At 40.0% G+C, this 15,731-nt stretch overlaps 1 protein-coding gene across 1 annotated transcript in view; it reads right to left on the bottom strand.

The window, feature by feature from the left end:
• Positions 1-358: 358 nt before the first annotated feature.
• Positions 359-15,731, bottom strand: part of LOC110030626 (PHD finger protein ALFIN-LIKE 8-like) — a 57,097-nt gene continuing 41,724 nt past the window's right edge. Inside the window, exons 5-6 of the mRNA XM_020733429.1 lie at positions 961-1,087; positions 359-881 (exon numbers count right to left, since the gene is read on the bottom strand). Coding sequence (XP_020589088.1) covers positions 615-881; positions 961-1,087 — 394 coding nt within the window. The 3' untranslated portion in view covers positions 359-614. The remainder of the gene's footprint in view (positions 882-960; positions 1,088-15,731) is intronic.

The raw sequence follows: 15,731 nt of genomic DNA, 5'->3' as shown, positions 1-15,731 counted from the left end.
ATTCAATTACCACCCTCCTTAAGGCTCACGTTGCTAGAGGAGGATTCGAACCCCCGACCTAAGGGGTCTTACAACAAGAATACCAACCACCATGCCGGGGCACGCGGCACAGACACAGACACAGACACAGATATACATATATATTTGTGTCTGTGTGTGTGAATATCAAACTTTAGGTATCGCATATGTAAATACATAAAAATTGTAATATGCAAGTAATTTTTCTTAAAAAAAAAAAAAGCAAAACTTCAGCGAAATATAGATGAATCAAAGTGCAACTGGGAAAGAAGTAAAATGTTAAAATAGCAAAATTTTTTAGCCAAAAAATAAAACAACATTAATTTGGCTGGTTCGTTAAAATAAGCATTCAACAATACAGAAGACAAGTTCGAAGATCAGCTTTTTAAATAAAACATGACAGTTCGAAGTGATAAAGACAGTAAATGACAACAAAAGTCTACAGACAGTAAATGAAAACAAAAGTCTACAAACTGCAAAATCTAATCATCAATTGGGTTAATTGCATCCAAAATGATTATATATCTCCCCTTTCAGTTGTCCTTTTAAAACTATAATCTAACACAGGAAACTTAGTCTCAATTTCTTCTTTCTGGTCATACTCTGGCCCTTTTGTTGCTGCATGCTGGACACTTATATTGCTTGATATGCTCAGCCCTGGCAGGAGTTATCTTGACACATTTGCCATGAAACCATCGTTCACAAATATCGCAGCAGATCCAGAACTCATCGTTGGCGTAGTTATCACCACAGGCACCACATAAGGTATTTTCGTGTTCATTACCGTCCTCTTCATCCTCCTCTCCGCTTTCATTATAGTCCTTCAGGGAAGGTGATTTTGAGTTTTTTGTCTGTGGCTGGGACTGCAAATGGGAATGAATATATGAGGGTGAAATCTGATAAGATGAAGATGAACTGAGGTGTAAAGCAATGGAGGTATACCTTTGAGCTTGGTTTATTGCTTCTACTGCTGCTGTTGGGGGTTTTCTCCTTAGACAGCTTTTTGGGGGTTCCAGTCAGAACCTCAAAGATCGTTGGGAGATTGTTTATCATTGTAAATAGTCTCCTTCTGCAGTAAGTAGCAACACCAAAAGACATAGTAAATTAGGGATGGATGAACGGTTTTACACTTTGAAATTCTGAAAATTCAGTTGTTCCTGCTTTATTGTGATTCTAATTTTTTCTTCCTAAAAATATCATGAATCCAATAAAATGAAATGTGGAGAAATTTGAGGACCTTGAGAAAGGTTATAACTTATAAGAAGTTATATGTTGGAAGGGTGAAAGCCGGTATGCATAGTACTAAACCAACTGACGAGAGACAAAGTTCGTGGGGTGAAGAGATTTGATGAGAGGATAATTGCAATTAAGTTAATTATTAATGAACGCAAATTGTCGAGGTGGATGAGATCACTTGATAGAATGGTTTTTACAAGTTAATAATGAATGAGGGCATTAGTAAATGTTGCTAATGCTTATGCTCCTTGGACTTAGAAAGTTTGAAAATTAACTTCCAAGGAGAGAGATGCAAACTATTGTAATGTATATTCAAGGAAAGGGGGAAAATATATAGGGATTACAAACAAGGTGATACATATTACATATGGGTTTTTAGTAATATTCATGATGAGTGCAAAATAAGATGGAAATGCGATGAAAGAAAAGACATTTTAATTCATAGATGCATATAATATTTCGATAACAGACGTATTGTTTTAACCTGAGAGAGTACTTAGCTACTTTCAAACCAGACTCACTGAATGATGAATAGATTTGTTTTACTACATGAGAAGGAAAAAAATCTAGAAAAGAATGTAAAAAAACTCCAGAAAAAATTTTCATAACATATTTTAAAATAGTATTTATCAATATACATCATAAGATAATAAGGGAATTATTTAAAAACAATGAATTCCTTGTGAAGAGATGGTGGAATTTGAAAGAAGAGAGTTGATAATCTTTCAAGAAAATTTGTTATGAGGGTTTAATTGAAATTATTGAGTTGAGTCAGACTTAACATGGGATTAGATGATTAACTTTATTAAGAAGATTGTCATAAAAATTTTAATAAAATTTAGGAATAGATCATTCATATAGTTCTATTAAGAATATTGTCGTAGAAGTATTAGTAGAATCCATACATTAGTTTGCCTTTATTTCAAACTAAACACCCACAAATCATTTTTTTCTAAATGAACTTACATAAATAGCTTAATAAATATTTTGCGTGAAAACACACTACCACAAATTCAATCTCCTCAAAATTGAACAAATATTAAATAAATCATGAAACTCCAATCAATGTGAAATAGCAGTCATAACTTCAAGAATATATCTCACAAACAAAACAATGAGATTTACTCATCCTGCATAAGTTTTGCAATGGATATCTAGTCTAATTTATTCCAGTAAAGGGGATGCAAAAAACTTGGACACATCAACATTCCAAGACAATACATGAATATTTAGAAATTACGCACCACAAAACTTTTGCATTGCTCAGATGGAATGATGCATGTTGAGTTAACTATATAGGAAAAAAGTAAGAATTTCGTAATCTGAAATCCTTCTTTAAATACAATAAAAACAGCTGTCCAGTATGGTACAAACATCATGGAAATAGATATTAAACATCCATCATTACGCAAGTACTGCGTATAATTTGCATTATCCTGTCACAATACGGTATTAAGATTTTCAAATTCACTATGAGAACTAAAAGCAAGACCACCATACATAAGTTTTTTAATAAGGAGCATAAATTTTGCATGAAACTCCCATCAATACAGGGTGGAGTTGATGTATGCAGCACTATCCCACATTTACACACAGAAATTTCTCTCCACATTAGGAAGTCATTTTCAGTGCTTTGCCTGTTAGAATTCCTATCTCTATACATTTCAAGTAGATTCAGATCAAACCAGTTTATCCCAATCAAGTAGATTCAGATCAAACCAGTTTATCCCAATTAATGCTACTCAGAATAATTGGCTTGATTATCCGTTTAAAAGAAAATATCTTCTACATACACAAGGAGTACATTGATCTCCCCATACTGCGATGTCCCTTTCTCGATTTAATTAGTACTTTAAATCATAAAAGTAAGCTGATGGATGCCTGTTCGTTGATAGCAACACAGAGATGTTGGAATATGCTAAATTCACCCATTACAATATTGACAGGTAAATCAACCCCCAGCACCCCCCGAGGCGCTGATCATAATCATTATTAGCCATATTTATGCTGAAGTCAAATAATGGAAGTTGAAGTTGGTGCAGCGATGCCTGTCATCTACTAGACTACAAACTGATAGACACTTCAGACCAGTCATAAAAAATATAAAACCATGTTAACGCAAACACAATAGTAACACTAGTTCATTAAAAACAATGCACGTTGCAGACACAGGGCATTTGTAAAGTCCAGCTATGCATATTTCTAATGTTAGTGTTAGAAACCTTTATGGCAATTATTCTAATTGCCATAAATTTTTGAAGCGGTTTCCCAATTGGAATGTTGGCTGCTGCTACCTTGTTGTGCCGGTTGTAATTGGAAGCTTGCCTGAAGTCTCCTGTTGTCCACCTGCTGGAACGTCTCCGCCTGCTGCAGCTGGAAATATTCCTATCGTTGCCTGCTACTTACATTTTGGATGTCCGCTGGCTGGAGGTGAATGGATAAAGAATAACTGCATTTAAATCTGGGTATCACTCTGGTTTTCCTGATTATGTGTGTGTTATTTTTCTTATGTATTTAGGTTACTTAGGTAGCTTTTTATTCATTCCCGCTCAAATAAAGATTCCAGATTATTGTCTTTACTATATGTTTCAATAGGAACGAGACAACTTTCCACATAAATTAGAATCGAAATAATATATTATATTCCGCGAGTACCAAATCAAAATGATACAATACAGAATATTTAAAAGATAAACACCTACAATTTGAGAGGTAGACAATCTCTCCCAAACCTTAACCATAAGATACAAGACAACAATCACAAATAATATAACCCTAAACATATTCAGCCATATTTATACCCCATAATAATAACTAATAAACGACTAAATTGTCTTTTTAGTTTTGTGTCTAACATAAGTTTTCAAATTATTTAGCGGGCAGCGCCATAGGCGCTGGTTTAACATTACTTCCTTCTCAAAAAGACATTGTTCCTTCAGCTGTTAGATTAAGTCATGTGGCTCTCACATGACATCATGATCTGCCAATCTTTTCTATTTAATCAACACTTCTTCCCCACATGTCGATTCCTAGCACACCACTTTTAACTTAAGTGGCTCCAAGAAAATTTCCAAATCCTCATCCTCTCCCAGCAAGTTCCCAATGCATAATGCATAATCTAATGGAGTAACTATGTTCTTGATGTCTCTCAATATTTGATCAATTGCAATGCTTTTAGTGACTCCCATTGAACGGACCTCAACTGATCGACTGCCTTGGATGACATCAACAGTTGTATTAGATATTTGACCTGTCCATGGATGTTGTAGCATGTCCCTTCCTTGAACTCTTCCAAATTCAACATTTACGTATTTGTGTTCCGTACAAGTAAGGTCTATCGCTGCTAGACATTAGAACTAGGAGTTCCTCTTGTAAAATACTCAAAAACGTGTTTCACACTATCAACACGGTGTATGTTAAGATGTTCTGGTATTTTAGTCATCTACTCTCCATCTATAAGATGCAAAAACAACACATTTTCTGCTACCAACCACATATTGTATTTCCCAAAATAATTATGCAAGGCACTTCTATCATTCCAACTAAAATCAAAAATGGTAGTTTTTTTATCATTACAAAGTGTTGTAAATTGGTCATTCAAATCAATGTGAAACTCAAGCACCATCTCCTTAATTTGATCTCCTCCTCTTCTACCAGAAGATTCAACAAGCTCTATTAGCTCTGAATTGAAACTTTGAGGGTAGCGAAAGAGGCGCATACTAATTGAAGAAACCCCCAGTCTCAAAGTTATTGCATGCGCATGTTCCTTCAGTGGTGACAATCGACGTAGCAACTGGAATACTTCAACAAATTATTGCAGGATTTGTTGGATCGGTGTCAGAATCTCTGCCAACTCCAAGTCATATGTCTCTTCCATGTTATGCAATTTGATTAAGAATCTCAAATCCGCCTCCTATACTACTCTGATCATGATCTTGAGTGTCACCAAGGTCTTGCACAAATTATAGTCACCGTGAAGCGCTGCCATCTTGTCTCTCTGATGGAACTCCAATGTCAGAAGTTTCCAATCCATCTTAGTCTCTCCAAAAAATTGCAACCATTTCATACACAATCTTACAACAGTGCTCCCTAGATTCAAGAGAAGAAAATGCTTCATCACCTGAATACCTTGGAGTATTAAAATCACCGCTTTACAGACTCTCCTACTCTTCTCCACCTGTCATGCCCCCATAATGACTCCAAAACTTCCTGTGTAGATCATCTCAAGCCTCAATTCCTTCACTACTTGAGCTGACATGAAGTTGTGGTTGGCCCCACTATCTACCACCACCACTACACCATGCTCTCTAATCTGACCCAGAAGTTTCACAGTGTGGTTCGGTGTTAACTCCACCATCGAGTTCAATGAGACTTCTGACACATCCAAGTGAGAGTGTTCCTCCTCCACCACAAGCTTCTCTGTGTTTGAATCCCTTGCCACCTAGTCACACACTATGAGAAGCTATAAGGTTGAATCCTTGCAACGAAGTCCTGGGGCAAACTTCTCGTTACACCATTAACATAACATCTTAGCTCACTTCTCCTGAAACTGTCTCTATATGGCATTTGAATGTCGGCCCCGATCACGGCCCATTAGTCCTGTCCCGTGGAGCCTCCCCCTAGAATTCCAATTTTGGAGTGTCAAGTATCGTTGTGGTTATAGCATTTTGATAAGGTGATCCATTGGTGTTGCTCTTATTAACCCATTCTATTGCTTTTTTATCTTCAATCAGCTGCGCAAATTCAATAGTTTCCCCAATCCTCATGGTCTCGAGAGACGAATTTTTGCTCCAATCTCTGACTTCAACCCCTTCATGAAACTTCCTTCCAACACTACTTCCAATCCCTCCCCAAAAATTCAGAAAATATATCAAATTTATCCCTATAATTCATGACAGACCCTTCCTCGGCCAATGCAACAAACTGCTCGTGTAAATGCCCTTCCCGTGTGGTTCTGAAATGCTCCAAAAATCTAGCTTTGAATTGTTTCTATGTTTTGATTGGTTGACATTCTCTCCATTGATACCAGGCTAGAGTCTTCCCTTCCAAACACAAGGCCATCGCCATCATTTTTTTTTCCTCCTTCAGCCCATTAACAACAAAGTATCCCTCGACATAATAAAACCAACCAAAGGCATCCCCTCCTTCAAAGAGAGACATCTTCAGTTTCTCATAAATGAGTCTCCTCCACAATTTTCTCAACAAAAGTTCGTTCTACACATGAAGTGGGGTTTGGATTCCCTTCGTTGACATATATTGATTTCTCTTCTTCCATAAAACTGGCTCCACCCATAATCAGCTCGCTCTTCCCCATAGGCTCCTAAATCACCCTCCAACCAAAAAAGTTGTCACCGTAACCCTCTATCAAGATCCCACCCATGGTGGTTCCTTGCTCCAGATCAAAAATTTTCGAATCAATCTTCTCCAGCCCTGAATTGCATATCAATTCATTCCACATTTTTCCACTCATTCCAAAACTTCGCGCAATTCACTCCAAATGTCGCTCAAATCATCTCCCGGCTCCTTTGATTGATCCAGCTTGCTTCGGTTCGTTCCATTCATCTAGATGTCGTGTTATTCCTTTCAAGTGATGTAGCTCAAGCCCGCTCCTAATTCTTTTGTTTGATCTCGTGGCTCCAAATCCACTCAAGGCATCAGCACTGCTCTGATGCCGTTGGAATTCTTTTGATTGCTGCCACTCGCATCCAGATGTCGATCGATCCCATGGTGGGTGAAGGGGGGTTTGTGTGAAACCCCACAATCTTCTTTATCATTTCTTTCAGGGTCATGAATCTCCCCTCCATGAACGAGATATGTTCCTCCATGGCCATGAAACGCTCCATTCCATAGCTAATTTGGCTCACCTCTCCCACCAATTTCTCCTCCAAGGCATCTACTTTCTTGGCCTCCATTACTCTAAGGAAGATTTTTTATCACGAAGGTGAAACTATTATACGGCATGATTCTGTCGTTGGCTTCGCAGCTAGCTCGAATCATGACTGTATCGTGAGTTTCGATCACGACGGTATAACACTATACACCGCAACCCTGGCGTTGGCTTCCTAACTAGCTCAAATCATGATTGTATCACAAGGTTTGGTCACGAAGGAGAAACCTCGTTAGTTGTGATGTCGTTGTTGGATTCCCAACTAGCTTGAATTGTGACTGTCAGTCACAAAGGCGGAATCCTATATACTGTAATCCCAATTTTGGCTTTCCAGCAAGCTTGAAACCACCACTACTCCCAACATGTAGCTCGAATACCAATTTAACAGGAACGAGACAAGCTTCCACACAAATTGGGGCATAAATAATAGATTTTATTATGTTGATTTCAAATTAAAACGAAACAATTTCAAATACATAAAAGATAAACATCTACAATTCAAGAACAAGGAAAAATCTCACAAACTCTAACCCAAAGATTTAAGAAAACAATCAAACATAACATTTCCCTAAACATACTAATTCTTATTTATAGCCCACAATAATAAATAAAAAGTGACAAAATTGCCCTTTTAGTATTGTAACTAACATATGTATTCAAATTATTTGGCGGACGATGACGTAGGCTCTAGTCCAAGAGTTTACTTCCATAAGATCATAGGAGTCAATTGTATTTAAATACTTGTGATTAAGCTAGAAAAGCACCACAATTTTTTTTAAAAAAAAAGTTTTCTTATTTTCTATCTTCTTCTCATTCTATCTATTTCCTAGTGATGAAAGATAGTCCATTTGTACAAAAAAATCCCTACCTAAACAAAGATTGGGAGAAGGGAAGATGACGTGGGTGCGTGAGTTTCCAGCACAAATGTGGGAAGCGGGCTAGCCAGTTGAACCAGCTAGCATAGGAGAGTCGGTCCAAGGCATCTAATGGGGAGATCGATCCAGGGGAAGGGTGGATCGATCATTATTTGGAGGAGAAAGTTCTGACGTCTTTCCTTTAGTGTCTCCCGTTCGGTTCGAGCATTCATCTTTCCTCTCTTGTTTACCGCCTAGTTAAGGCTATATGTATGTCGGTTTGCTAAGAGTCTTGAGGTCTTTGTTGTGTTTGCTTTCGATTTCCTATGTAGAGTCCTTTTCCCTTTTGTAAGGATGCATCCAGAGGTGATGGTGCTCCAGCTTATCATATTCTGAAATGGTGATTATATCTTCCCTAACTCTTCTCCTCTGCTTCCCTTAGCAGCCGACCACCCCAACAACTTCCCCTTACACTGTCGAACCCCCTTCCTACTGCAGCAACCTACTGTCCGGCCTTTCAGGTCCCTCTCGATAGCCAGCTAGCACCCCTACAACAGCCCTCCTTGTTATCCGACCCTCTGCCCTTAACCAGCATCTCATTCATCCTTCTCAGCTCTCCCAATCGAGTGCTCCTCACCCCACTTCCGCAACCCTTGTTGTCCAACACCTTCCAGCCACCAGTCACTTATGACCACACTTTATACTTATTGTCCTCGCAATTCTGCACCTTTCTCTTGCTGTCATCAACACTCCCTTGCTGCCACCACCCTTGCCAACCAACCTGAATCACATAGTCAAACTCCTCCGCCCTTGGAATACACCTTAGAGTCGTTTGCATGTGTCGTTTATGTTTTGTGCTGTTATTTTATGTTGAGTTGTGTTGTAACCCTCTCTTTGCATCAATACAAGTTTATTTTGAGTATTTCATTATTTTTCCTACTAGTTCTACTATCATTTGGTATCAGAGCTAGCCCAACCCTAGTCCTATCTTAAGGTTTTCTAACATCCGCCCCAACCTAAACCACCCCCACCAAAATTTTTCCCTTCTGATTCCAAACCTCCAACAAGAATCTAATCTAACCCAAATTAACCCCTTGTTGATTTTCAAAATCAACAACACCAAATTAAATTTTCTATACTGTTAATGAGTCTTCTACACCCTCGTTTCACCTCCCAACCCTAAACCCTAGCCATGCCACCAGCAAGCTACATGACCAAGCCTTCCCAAGAGAAGATACGACGAGAAATCTGTCGACTTCAGTGGTGGATTATGGACATAGAAGATGAAATCCAATGGGAGGCTACCCTCGACCGTGATCCAAAAGGAAAAAGGTGATGGCAAGAAGATGTGAAGATGAAGCGGGAAACACAGCATCAGTTCCTCCCAACTTACGACCATCAAAAGTTGCAAGATTCTAGCTTCGAAAGTGTAGAGACCACGGCACCAAGTGACCCCCTGGCTAATATCTAGCAAAACCAATCTGTAAGTCTGTCACAGCCAGAAATGTTGCAAGTGTCACGGATTTGGACATGGTGAAGCAGAATGCACAATCAGGGGAGTAATCTATTTCACCGAGAATGACGGTGTTCAAAAAATGTGATAAGGACACCGCTGACACTGAAGAGCAGTTCGAACGAGAATTTTCATCTGATGGTGTCTTCCCCTGTGGAACTCCCTTGTTCATGGATACATTCAATGCTTTTCCTCCACATAATAAAAAAAACATTGAAATTTTGATGAGCTTGTGGTACCTACTCTCCTAGAAGGAGAACTTTTTGTTGAGACGTATAAAGATCACGCGAACCAGGTGTCATAATTTAAAATTTTAGTGGATGGTCTTAACGACGACCAACTGATAGTTTCACATGTGGCTTCACTTCCAACCCTCACCACCAGTGCTCCATATGAAGAGATGAAGGCCAATGTGAAGCTCTTGTCATTGGAACGCGGCAGAATATGTCAGTTCTCCAAAATGTCAATTGTCAAAGGAAATTCCCGAAAGATAATAAGAAACCCATCAATCAAATTCTTGCAAACCCTCAACCTCGTTGAGGCTCAAATTGTCATAGATGAGAAGCATATGAAATATTTACTCGTTTGGAATTTGGCTCGAGAGAATCTACGTGGTGGTGTACCTCTAGCTAAGATTATGCCAAACCGGAATGGATCGAATGGGAGGTATGCTCGCAAGTGGGAAAAGCTCCTCGGGTGCTTTGGTAAATAGTGCAGTCGCTGGTTAGATTTAGGGGTGGCTGACAACGAAACGGAAGATTCGATCTATGACGTTAAAGCTCCCACCAACCCCGGGAGACTGACGCGAGTGCTTGAGTTTCCAGCACTGAAGCGGGAAATGGGCCAGCCGGTTGAACTGGCTGGCATAGAAGAGCCGATACAAGGCATCTGATGGGGAGACCGATCCAAGGGCAGGGCAGATCGAGCAAGATTTGGAGAGCGGCCATGGCGTCTTTTCTTTCGCATCTCTGGCTCGATTCGAGCGTTACCGGCCGCCTCCTCCTCATTCATTTCTCCTCTTCTTTCCTTTTGCGCTTCATACCTCACTAGAGCTATATGAATGCTAGTTTGCTAAGTCTAGAAGTTTTTTGTTGTGTTCACTTTTAGATTTCCTATGTGGAATCCTTCTCTCATTTGTAGTGTTGTATCCAAAAAAGCGGTGGTACTCCAGCTATATCCTACTCCGAGGTGGTGATTATAACTTCCCTTTTATCTTCCCCAACTCCTCTCCTCCAATTATCTTAGTCGCCAACCACCCCAACAACTTCCCCCTACACTGCTGACCCTCCTTCCTACTGCAGCAACCCGTTGTCCAGCATTTCAAGCCCCTCCGGCAGCCAGTCGGCACCCCTACAGCAGCCCTGCTTGTTGTTCGACCCTCTGCTCTCCCAACTAGCATCTCCATCCTTCCCAGCACTCCCAAGAGACTGCTCCTCACCCCAAATCTATTGTCCTTGTTGTCCAACGGTCACCAATCCACCTGCCGCCAGTCACCTACGACCCTCCATACTTGTTGTCCTCGCAATTATGCACCTTCCCCCCGCTGCTATCAGCACTCCCTTGCTGCCGCCACCATTTTCAATCATTCTGAACCATCTAGCCGACCTCCACCACCCTTGGAATACACCTTAGAGGTGTTTGCCTATGTCATTTATGTTGTGTTGCAACCCTCTTGCTACATTAATAAAAGTTTGTTTTGAGTATTTCATTGATTTTCCTAAATTCGCCACCAAAAGCTCTTCCTCCTTATCAAGCCTCACCAACAATCTCGGTGGAACCTCCATAGAGCACGCACCGCTCTAAATTATTTCTTACAAATTAAATGGTAAGAACGTTTTTCAATGATCTTGTTATGTTCAAATGGTCATTTGAGGAAGAAAAAAAACTGAACTTGATAGTACCATTAAACATCCAGAGCCAAATGATTTATTTTTCTCAGCTAGGGCTTAGCATTAATGCCCTAATAAAAATGTCATGGCTCATTTAACTCAATGGAAGAGAACATGGGATCTTAATATTTACTCATAACAAAGCGAAAGATATTTGTAGAAGATTATGTTACGTGGGCACTTAGCCTAAGGATAAATTTGTCTTTTGTACGCCTAAGGGAAATTTAGTCTTTTATTATTATTATTATTATTGGCTATGACTAGACTTGTTATGTCTAGGGTTAGGGCATGCATGAGATTGAGTTATGTCTTAGGTCTAGGGTTTGGGAAAGATTTCCTACCTTTCGAATTGTAGGAATTGGGAGAGGTCGCCTACCTCTCGAATTGTAGGTGTTCTTTCCGAGTGCATCAAGGATCACTACTTCTCAGAATTTGCTAATGCTAACTCAGCAACAAAGAAGAAGCGAGGGCGACCTTAGGCTACCTGTGGCTCACTTGCTTCTAAAATGTCTGGTTCCACGAAAGAAGTGGATTTGTCGAAGTTTGGTTAGGAGGCAAATCAAATGTAGATGATGTCGATTGGGCTTCCTTCAAATAGGTGCTCAACAGAAGGCTTCTGTCTTTTTTTGGGAGACTCTAAACTCACTTGGAAAAGCAAAAAGCAAGAGAGTTTATCTTTGTATTCTTATAGAGTTGTTTGATTTATTGAAGAAATATTGTGTCTTCCCTAATTTATGTAAAAAAACCTACTAATTTTGAGGTCGAACAATATCAAATTATTATCACAGCAATATTTTTGGGAAACAGTGCTAGAGATCGTAATACAACGCGATTAGAGCTTGCAGAGAAGGAAGCGACGACATCGTAGTCAATTTTATCGGGCAAGGATCGCTGAGGAAGGATCGTGGTATACAGATGATTCCCCATGACTTCACCTCACGAAACAATCGCGATTGGAGCTAACTGGAAGAATCCTTGCTTATCATAACCCGAAACTACCATTCTTTTCTTCCTCTCACGTCGTCTGCGCGATCCATTCGTGATCAAAACTAATTGGGAGGACAGTGGTGGGAAGCAGTGTACAGAGACTCGAAACTCCCACTTTTGTCTCCCTCTAGCACTGTCTACGCAATTCAGTCATGATAAGAACTAGCTGGGAAGGCAGAGGCTGGAAGCTATAGGGGAACGGGGCTTGCTGGGAAGGTCTTCGGTTGCCTTTGTGACTTGTGGGGAAGGAGACAACAAGATCTTATCGGGCCGTGACAGAAGACTTGTGATACGACAGCAGTTTTAGTTACCTGGAAAACAGAAGGGATTCCAAGTTTGATTCATCTTCATCTCACTAAACCGCATGAAATAGACTCGATCAGATCAGAACCATCAGGGAAGGGTGCAACGGGATCAAGCGTGCCCTAATTGTGATTCTAGAATTCAGCCACATGATCCGAATTTGAGCATGCCCTAGTGATAGGAAATGATGTTAGCCAAGAAAGTAGATGATTTGGAGAAGTTAGAGAAAAAGATGAGTCAAATCAGATTTGAGATGGTAGAAAGGTTCGTCGCCATAGAGGATAGATTCTCTTCTATGGAGAACTGACCGGAGGAACGATTTGAGAGTATGTAGGAAATTTAAGAGATGCTAAAGAGGCTCATTAAGATGCAATCTAAGATCCCATCGGAGCTCAATTTGCAAATCCTAACCAAATGTTGACTGGAGAATTCGTGGCAAGATCAAAAGGAAAAGAGATCGAACGTGAGGAACGTGAGGAAAACATCCACCATCATTAACTTCCTCTCAAGTCTCCGATTGGGGGTAGATAGAGATTGTTGATGGAGGCGATTAGAACATAACATGGAAAAGAGATTAGGCAAGAAGTATGTCAAACAGGAGCACGAAGAAGAAAGGAAAGGAGCAGGGAGGCGAAATAGTTACAATCGAAGTAGGGAGTTTTACCCTCAATACATGGAGGGAAATAATGGAGGAAAAGGAAGTTGGGGTGGAGATGTTAGAGTTAGGACATTGAATATGCCGATCTTCGAGAGGGAAGACGCACATGGGTGGGTGTATCAAGCGGGGCAATACTTCGCGATGAATGAGTCAGATAGGAAGGAGAAACTCATGGCGGTAGGATTATGTTTGGAGGCAAAAACCTTGTTTTCAGTGAAGGGAGACTAGATATCGGATTCGTTCATGGGAAAAATTTAAGGATTATTTGTTGGAACATTTCCAAGTCATTCAAGAAGGAGATCTACATAAGCAATTCTAAGCTTTAACTCAGGAGGGGACGGTCATGGAATATAGGGAAAGATTTGAACTAGATGACTGTGAGGAATTTCTGAAGCATGACTGGAGGGGAATTTCATGAAGGGCGTAAAACCTGACATACAGGTAGCACTCAGATTATTAAGACCGTGGGAATTGAGAGAGATGATGCAACTAGCCCATATGGAGGACATGAACCAGATAAAGAAGGCTAGTTGGAGCAACACAGATGGAGCGTCGTACGGAACTGCAGCAACCACGACGATGCCAAAAGTTCAAACAGTAGAAGTCCAAGTGGAGGTTGCACGGGATAAGAATAATGGACAACGACCGGGAGCAACACTCAAGCATCTTACAGAAATAGAGAATTGGAAGAAGCGATCCAAGGGATTGTTTTCAGTGTGATGAAAAGTGATGAAAAGTTTACCCAGAACACAGTTGCAAGGATCGAAAATCACAAGTTCTCATAGTTGCAATGGTCCCGTTTCGGTTACCTATGAGAGAGGAAGCAAAGAACTTACGAATGGTCGGGAAGCATAGGAGGTCAGTTCACCTTATAAATTGTCGTATGAGGGGGCAGGAATTTATCAGGTGAGTTGAACGGCAAGTGCGAAAGACGATAAGTGCAAATTAGAGCATCAGCATAGCCCGAGGTGATGATGTCAACAAACAATGGCATCTCTGTAAATAAGGGAGGAGAAAGAGAGGCGACGGCGCCGAGTAGTTGCTTCGTTGTGTTGAGCCGGGACCAAAGGCAAAGGTAGGGGGACGACATGCGAAGTGGTTTCCAGTGCAGTGGAGGAAAGCTCCCCCGTGGGAAGAAGGAAGTAGGCAGTGGCTCTGTCGCACAGTGGAGGAAGAGGTGACGAGTGAAATTCGAATCCGCGTACGTTTGAAGTTCGATCGAAGGAGGAGCCTCATTCGAGGAAGGCAAAATGGTTGCATGCATAAATTAAGGCTCGAAGAGGTAAGTTTTAATAGATTTTATTTCTTCTCGATCAAATGCATTTGGTGTTATTGTTATAGTGCCACATACAAATTATTTATGATACTATTCAATTTTGTTCGTATTATAAGAATGATCTATGACAAGTTTTGTTTAAATAATCATTGAATCTTGTACAATAATATAGATAACAATGCAAATTTTTGTCACCGGGGTTCGCTAGTGAGTGGTTATGCGATTCAACTAATTTTTTAACTGTCCAATTGCCTTCCTCATCAACTCCGTATCGTATCGGACAGCCTGTTCTTGTTTCTGCTCTTCTATATTTAACAGTTTCTGTAATCTTCAGCTCTTTCTTGAAACCTGCTTTTCCACATACATAATCCTTCGTCTTGATATTTTTGGAGTTAGTCCAAAACGTAGTGTGATCCTTGCGAACACTGAATCCAATGTGATGAGCATAAGCACAATATACTTCATAAGCCTCTTTCTCATTGTGGACCAACGTTTCAAGTAATATGTTTCTTCTTTGCTCGGTACAACTACCATTGCTCTCACCAAACTGCAAGCAATAGAATAGCAATAGAATAAAAAGCAATAGAATAAAATGTTAGACTCGATAGAGAATTAAAAAAATATCCCTAAACTTTATCATGACACCTCAAAATAAAAAATTAACAACTAACCTAAAATCATATACCTCTAAAAACTCGAGTGCAATGAAGGATATATTAATTACTCTAATGTTTACTTCACCGTTCTTATTACACATAATACCGTGCAACTATGCAAACATGCCTCTGTTTAAGAAAAACCTAGATCTAATTATAATAAAACGTACACAAAACAGAAGAAACATAACACAACATACATACAAAAAACAGGTATATCTGAAATATAAGAAAACCATTACAGCAAAGAAGATAAAGGAAATCATGTATACTAATTATTATAACAACACATCTCCAAACATGCCTCCATTTTAAGTTCTACTTCTTCTGTCCTGTCCGGATAACGCACATCTTCTTCTTCTGCGTCATGCACTGCGTCGAAGCACTCTCTGTAGTCGTACTCCATCTTCAAGCTCAAGAGTGGAAGGGCGAAAAGCCCGAAGTTGCCGCCGCC

This window comes from Phalaenopsis equestris, unplaced genomic scaffold, assembly GCF_001263595.1.
Source record: "Phalaenopsis equestris unplaced genomic scaffold, ASM126359v1 Scaffold000745, whole genome shotgun sequence".
NCBI classification, from domain to species: Eukaryota; Viridiplantae; Streptophyta; class Magnoliopsida; order Asparagales; family Orchidaceae; genus Phalaenopsis; species Phalaenopsis equestris.
The sequence above is the reverse complement of the archived record's forward strand: the minus strand, read 5'-3'. Positions and strand labels throughout refer to the sequence as shown.